This window comes from Mycteria americana, chromosome 5 (genome assembly GCF_035582795.1).
Source record: "Mycteria americana isolate JAX WOST 10 ecotype Jacksonville Zoo and Gardens chromosome 5, USCA_MyAme_1.0, whole genome shotgun sequence".
NCBI lineage: Eukaryota > Metazoa > Chordata > Aves > Ciconiiformes > Ciconiidae > Mycteria > Mycteria americana.
Genome location: NC_134369.1, coordinates 65,169,130 through 65,176,778, shown reverse-complemented (window position 1 = coordinate 65,176,778; position 7,649 = coordinate 65,169,130). Strand labels below are relative to the sequence as shown.

Genomic DNA, 7,649 nt, shown 5'->3' with positions numbered 1-7,649 from the left:
TTAAGTCTTAAAATCCTACTGAAATTGTACAAGAGTTGAGTCCTCAATTCCCTTAGGATTTTTTGAGGAGGTGGAATATATATATCCAAGACAATGGAAAGGACACCAGACTCCCATTCCCAGTTCTATTTAGGGACTGCTAGTGTGAATAACCTTGGATAAAGTGAAGTTGAGAACCTGATTAATTCTTCTTGCCATTCAAGCTTGCAATAAATAAGACATGAAACTCCAGAGAGAAAGCCAGCCATTCTTCTGTTCTAACAGTTTGCTGTCAACGCAGGACAATAAAATATGAATATTTTAGATTCATAATGCAGACAAATAGGAAGTAGGAGCTGCATTGTGCTTCGCATGCATGGCTAGCTCAGTAATTCTAATGTGATTATCTCATTGAACTTTTGTGCCATCGCTTAAGGGTAGCTTTGTCTTGCTTAGCTGGTATGTACATATTTGTTTCTTCTACACACAGGTCTATAGCCCTTTTTAAGCTTGTAGAAATAAGGAAGCCTGATTTCCCTCATCTGTCACAAGGTAGCATCCTTCCTTGGCTTTGCTTGGTAGCAGCACAGCTTGAATGAAATCTCTACAGGTTCCCACCAAAATATTTAAATGTCTTCAGGTTGCTTTCCAGCCAGAAGCATGGGAAAATCACATGCACATTTAAAGTATTGTGTCTGTAATGGAGAGATGAGTAGGATAATAAAAACAATAAATGCTCAAATTCAGTCCCCTCCCCAAGCGAAAAATACTTTCAAGACTGGACTAGTTTGGTCAGGGTTTAGTTTCAATGGGCAGTCACTCAGTTATTTGCCCATGGAATCCATTTACCTGTGCCACCCAGTCCCACTGGCCCTGCCAACACAGCAATAGCATGCACCCGATGCAGGGTTGCAAAAAGCAAATCTGGGCAGAGCTGGACAGTGAAGGGGGCTTTACAGGGCAGAACAAGGAAATCTGGGATGCATCGGGAACAGTGACTGAGGAGCAAGAAAAGGCTGTTCTGAAAGACTTCCAGGGAGAAGTTGGGACAGGATTAGTGGTTTAATACTTGACACTATCTCACCTGCAGGCCCCTCAGGCAGGGCATGATGTGAATGATGCATTTCTTACTGCATCTAAGTCCTGGAGGTGATGGCCTCCAGCTCACGTTGGGAAATTGTGCTGAGGACCTAATCCTGGCTGTACTCTCCCGGTTGATGGCATTTGATCTCCTGGAACATGATCACATTACATAATCTGTTTCATTATCCATTTTGTCAAGCTCCTCTAAAAATGAATTAGCTTCCTAGTCCATCTCCCTCTACTCGTTTCCCCAGCAGCGATACCTGCTGAGCTTCACTTGTACTTGCTTGATGAGAAATCCCACTGTCAAAAATATACAGCGGGGAGGGGAGGTGGACAACATGTCCCTTGCTGGGTGCGAGCAGCTGCGGTGCCGGTGGGATCCGCAGCGGAGCGGAGGATCGCGGCGTGCAGGGGGGTTCCTGAAGCGGGGAACCTCAGGGGAGCGGAGAGCCCGGCCAGGAGCCCGCAGCCCGCGCGACAGCGGTGGAGGAGACCTGGGCGGGGCCAGGAGCAACGGCGGGAGATTTAAAGGCGCTGTAACCGACACGAGCGCTCGGTCCCTGAGGCGAGCAGCTGCCGCGCCGGCACGGTCCGCAGCGCAGCGCTCCAGCGCGGTGTGCGGGGGGGGGTCCTGAACCGGGGAACCTCAGAGGAGCGGAGGGACCCCCCAGGAGCCCGCAGCTCCCGCGACAGTGGCTGACGAGACCTGGACAGGGCCAGGAGCAACGGCAGCCAAGCGCCCCCCCCCCCCCCCCCCCCCAAAAAAAAAAAAAAAAAAGAAAAAAGAACCCCCTAGGGGAGCGCCCTTGTACAATAGGTACGAGGCTCTGCGAGTGGAACCAAACAATGATGAAGGCGATGGTTCATCTCGGTTGGAGGTGTCGCCAAGATTAATGAATTGGCCGATTTGACATCGGCCTATGCCCTATGTCAAAACCACTTCCGTTAAGAAAAAAAGACAGGTTATTGTCATAGGAGACTCTCTTCTGAGGGGAACAGAAGGCTCAATATGCTGACCAGACGCTCTTCTTAGGGAAGTCTGCTGCCTCCCTGGGGCTTGGGTTAAAGATGTGACGAGAAAACTTCCTACCCTGGTATAGCCCTTGGATTATTATCCATTACTGCTTTTTCATGTAGGCAGCGACGAAGTTACAATAAGAAATCCAAGGGCAATCAAAAGAGACTTCAGGACCTTGGGACAACTGGTTAAAGGATCAGGAGCACAAGTAGTTTTTCCCTCTATCCTTCCAGTTGCTGGGAAGGATGTTGGAAGAAACAGGAAGACCCAGCTGATCAATACCTGGCTCCATGACTGGTGCCACTGGCAGAATTTTGGATTTTTTGGTCATGGGTTGGTCTACATGATGTCAGGCCCGCTGACGACAGATGGGGCACACCTTTCTCAAAGGGGGAAAAGGATCTTTGTGCAGGAGTTAGCAGGGCTCATTGAAAGAACTTTAAACTAGATTTGAAGGGGGAAAGGGATAAAACTAGGCTCGCTAGTGATAAGCCATGGGGCAGCATGCCAGTGTTTGAGGGATGGTGTGCTAGTGAGGTCCTTCAGTCTGCTCCACGATGTGCTGAGTACACTGGAGCACATTTTAAATGTCTATATACTAATGCGCGCAGCACCTTAGCCATCTCAGTGGGGGTAGGAGGTGGAGATTCATGCAGCAGCAAAGACACAAGGGTTGTTGATACATTAGAAACCACAGAAGCACCTGAGAAGTCACATTGGAAACAGGGCTTCTCCCCACAAAAAGGTGGCAGGGTGATGTGATGTTTGGAGATCGTCTTGGACAGAGATCACGAAATGATAGTTTTCAGCTCTTGAAGAAGTAAGGAGGGGGGTCAGCACAACTGCTGCCTTGGACTTCTGGAGGGCAGACTTTGGCCTGTTTAGGAGACTGGCTGACAGAGTCCCTTGGGAGGCAGTCCTGAAGGGCAAAGCAGTCCAGGAAGGCTGGACATTCTTCATGCAGGAAATCTTAAAGGCACAAGAGCAGGCCGTTCCCATGTGCCAAAAGACGAGCTGGGGGGAAGAAGACCACCCTGACTGAACAGAGAGCTTTGGCTGGAACTCAGGAAAAAAAGGAGAGTATGATCTTTGGAAGAAGGGGCAGGCAACTCAGGAGGACTCCAAGGATGTCATGAGGTTATGAAGGAGAAAATTTGAAGGGCCAAAGCCCAACTAGAACTTAATCTGGCTACTGCTGTAAAAGACAATAAAAAATGTTTCTATAAATACATTAGCAACAAAAGGAGGGCTAAGGAGAATCTCCATCCTTTATTGGATGTGGGAGGAAACATAGTGACAAAGGATGAAGAAAAGGCTGAGGTACTTAATGCCTTCTTTGCCGCAGTCTTTAATAGTAAGACCAGTTGTTCTCTGGGTACCCAGCCCCCTGAGCTGGAAGACAGGGACAGGGAGCAGAATGAAGCCCCCATAATCCAAGGGGAAATGGTTAGCGACCTGCTACACCACTTAGACACACACAAGTCTATGGGGCTGGATGAAATCCACCCGAATACTGAGAGAGCTGGCAGAAGTGCTAACCAAGCCACTTTCAATCCTTTATCAGCAGTCCTGGCTAACCGGGGAGGTCCCAGTTGACTGGAGGTTGGCAAATATGATGCCCATCTACAAGAAGGGCTGGAAGGAGGATCTGGGGAACTACAGGCCTGTCAGTTTGACCTTGGTGCTGGGGAAGGTTATGGAGCAGATCATCCTGAGTGCCATCATGCAGCATGTACAGGACAACCAGGTGATCAGGCCCAGTCAGCATGGGTTTGTGAAAGGCAGGTCCTGCTCGACTAATGTGATCTCCTTCTATGAGAAGGTGACCCACTTAGTGGATGAGGGAACGGCTGTGCATGTTGTCTACCTAGACTTTAGTAAAGCCTTTGACACCGTTTCCCACAGCATTCTCCTGGAGAAACTGCCTGGCTGCTCATGGCTTGGATGGGCGTACGCTTCGGTGGGTAAAAAACTGGCTGGATGGCTGGGCCCAAAGAGTTGTGGTGAACGGAGTTAAATCCAGTTGGCGGCCAGTCACAAGTGGTGTTCCCCAGGGCTCAGCATTGGGTCCAGTTCTGTTTAATAGCAATGATCTGGACAAGGGGATCGGGTGCACCCTCAGTAAGTTTGCAGACCACACCAAATTGTGCAGGAGTGTTGATCTGTTTGAGGATAGGAAGGCTCTACAGAGGGATCTGGACAGGCTGGATCGATGGGATGAGGCCAACTGTATGAGGTTCAACAAGGCAAGGTCCTGTACTTTGGCCACAACAACCCACAGGCTTGGGGAAGAGTGGCTCGAAAGCTGCCTGGCAGAAAAGGACCTGGAAGTGTTGTTGGTCGATACCCAGCTGAATATGAGCCAGCAGTGTGCCCAGGTGGCCAAAAAGGCCAATAGCATCCTGGCTTGTATCAGAAATAGTATGGCCAGCAGGACTAGGGAAGTGATCGTCCCCCTGTACTCAGCACTGGTGAGGCCGCACCTCGAATACTGTGTTTGGTTTTGGGCCCCTCACTACAAGAAAGACATTGAGGTGCTGGAGCGAACGCATTGCTTTGGGTTGCCTCAGTCTCAGGGCCAGGTCTTCAGGGGGCCCTGTGCTGGCTACTGCTGCTCCAGTGGACACAACCTCTGCATCATGGAAAGCTGTGAACCCCTGAGGTCCAAGGGAGTTTGACTCAAGCTGCCACTATGTAGTGAGGGATTGTGTATCCAGCTCCGCACACAAACAAGAGAGTGCTGTTCAGGGAAACCTCCTTTCCCATCTGAGCCTGACATACCACAGAGCAACAAACAATGTGCAGAGTTGTGGAGGATGGTGCATTATTCTTATTGCCCCAGCGCAGGAGCACAGAGACGCAGGGGAGCCTTATTAAAGAATCAGTGAAACCAGAGCCCACTGAATCAGCTCTTCTGCAAAATGCCCCACAGCTCGGGGCCTGCTGAGCAGTCAGCACCCAAATCCCGTGTTCCCCAACAAAGGCTTGCACAGACACTCACTGACAGAGAAACATGATACCCTTACGCAGGGTAAAGATCCCAGAGGGAATGGAGTCTCTCGAATACCGTGGGCGATCACTGACCAGGTGGTAATGCAGCCTCTATCACAAGCCTCCTTGCAACAGCCTCTTCAGCTGCATCAGGTACGACTCCCCAGACTGTGGTTTTGCTGTGGAGAAAACGTGCAGGAGCAATTCCCACTGCTGACTGAGTAGCGTCTTCTCCATGTCCAGTGTGCTCAGTTCTGCAGCACCACCTCCCCGGGGAGTGTCTGGTATGGGCAGATTGTCCACCCCAGCATCAGAGAACACATGGAGGCACATCAGTGGTGCTTCTCACTTGGGAATTTTTAGGCCCCTGTGAAATCGCCACATGGGATGTGACAGTTCGATGCGAAAGCAGGGTAAAACTCATCTTTGCAGCCACTGCAGTCATCACCAGATGCTATGCTGAGGACACCATCTGAAGGATGGTGTTGCCACTCTTGATTTTACCTTTCCTTTCTGTCTCCTGCACCAGCCTCTTCAACGACCTCAGCTTCTCTCTTTGGATCTCTCTCTCTCTCTGCCCACCTCGCACTGCTGGTAGCGCTGACCTCTGCCTACTCCATGCTCACAAATGTGTCCGAGTTGCCTTGCTGCACCGCCAAGATCAACTCAATGGAGAGGGATCTCTGGAAGGAGTCGGTCAGCTTGAGCTTGCAGAAGCGCGTGGAGGGCAGCACCGTTAGCTTCCATGTGTCCGCCTGAGGCACAGCAACGGAGGCTGCTGCCATCAGCTCCTGGAGCCAGAAGGCGGTTTTCTGCACGTCGAGGTACGAGTGCGTGCAGAGGGTTTGTAGGAGGCTGGCTTCCTGACTGCTCCTCAGCTCGTCCTCAGGGTGGTGGAGGAAGCAGAGCACGTCCCCCAGCCACCGCTCCCTTCTGCACATGCACGTCAGTTCCACACGCAGGCGGGAGCTCCTCCCCAGCATCTCCCCTTCGGTGCCCAGCTCGAGGTGGAAGGAGTGCCCGGGGGGTGGCTTCAGGGGCACAAGCAGGCAATAGACAAGGTCTTCTCCACAGGCATCCTGGCCTTCTAGGAAGCCGCCCACTCCGACAGCTAGCTGCAGCCGCGGCATGAAGTCATTGCCGGAGAGGATTTGAGAGACGCAGAGAAGGTCGTTCACCACGTCTTCCACCACCATGCATATTTTTTGCCTGTTCGGCAGTGGCCACGACGTGTACACGCCCAGAAGCCTGTCCATATGTAACGGCTCTTCCCCCTCTTCTTCTTCCACCTCCTCCTCCTCCTCCTCCTCTTCCTCTTCCTCTTCCTCTTCCTCCTCCTCCTCCTCCTCCTCTTCAAGGCGCCTGAAGCTGCAATGCTTGCTGCTGCTTCCTGGCTCATGGCTCCTCTTCCAGAGCCACCAGCAGAGCCAAAAGAGCAGGACCAGGCCTCCAGCAAAGGCCCAGGACTGCCACTGCTGAAAGGCAGCACAGAGCACGGCTCCCCTGGCCATCCCGCTCGGCGCCTGGGGGCTCTGCTCCATCTCTTCAAGCAGCTGAGCCATGTCCTGGATCAGCTGCTCCACATGCTGCTGCAGGTGCCGGTGCGTAGCTGCACGCAGGTCATGTCCGACCTCCGGTGGCAAGTGGATGATGCCCAGCACAGTCAAGGCGTACGCTATCACCAGAGCCATGGCCTGCAGGAGAGGGGAGAGAAGGGTGCTCAGTGGGGCTGGGCCGGGGGGAGCGGTGGCGGGAGCCGCAGGGACATGGGGGCAGGCAGGAGAGGGGGTGAGGGAGCTGGGAGGCAGCAAGGCCTGCACCCAGCCCCGGCGCTGGCAGCTCCGTGCCCTGCCCACGGCGCTCTCCTGGGCGCCAGGCCCTCGTTGCAGGTTCAGACCCGCTCCCCGGGGGCCCGTGTTTCTGCCCTGGCCCTCGTCCAGCCCAGCCCGACCTCCCCGCCGTGTGCACACTCACCGCTGGCCCGGGCCGGACTGGGGCAGCACTGCCTGCTGTTGGCCCTGATAACTGCCCCCATTGTCACGCGTCCCTTGTGCTGTCACATGCGCCAGAGCGCATCACAGACACGCCCTCGCCTCGCCTCACCTGGCCTCGCCTCTTCTGCTCCATTTACTTTTCCCTTTTCTGTTTCCGTTTTTCTTCCCCTCTTTTCTTCTCCCTTTTCTTCTCTTGTTCTCCTGCCTCTTCTTTCTCCTCTTCCAGTCCATGTGCCTTTTCCCTTCCTTTGCCTCCCTTTTCCTTCTCTGTTGTGCCCCACTCCCGCCTTGTCTTCTTTCTCTCCTTATCTTCTACCGTGGGGAGCCCACACCGGACCAGGGTCCCGACATGAGCTGTGGCTCGTAGAGAGGAGCCAAGACAGGAGCAGGTTTTCTGGCAAGAGCTGTGGCCCGTGGGGGAGCTGCGCTGGAGCAGCTCTTGAAGAACTGCAGCCCATGGGAAGGACCCATGGGAAGGAGAAATATTATGAACTGACCGCAACCCCTATTGCCCATCCCCTGTGCTGCGCGGGGGGGAGGAGGCAAAGGAGTTGGGAGTGAAGGAGCGAGGTTGTGCCTGG

At 53.2% G+C, this 7,649-nt stretch overlaps 1 protein-coding gene across 1 annotated transcript; it reads right to left on the bottom strand.

The window, feature by feature from the left end:
* Positions 1-5,685: 5,685 nt before the first annotated feature.
* Positions 5,686-7,109, bottom strand: LOC142409893 (uncharacterized). The gene is given in 4 exon segments (XM_075501648.1): positions 5,686-6,806; positions 6,809-6,887; positions 6,889-6,953; positions 7,049-7,109. Coding segments are annotated over 4 exon segments (1,326 nt in total).
* Positions 7,110-7,649: the final 540 nt, after the last annotated feature.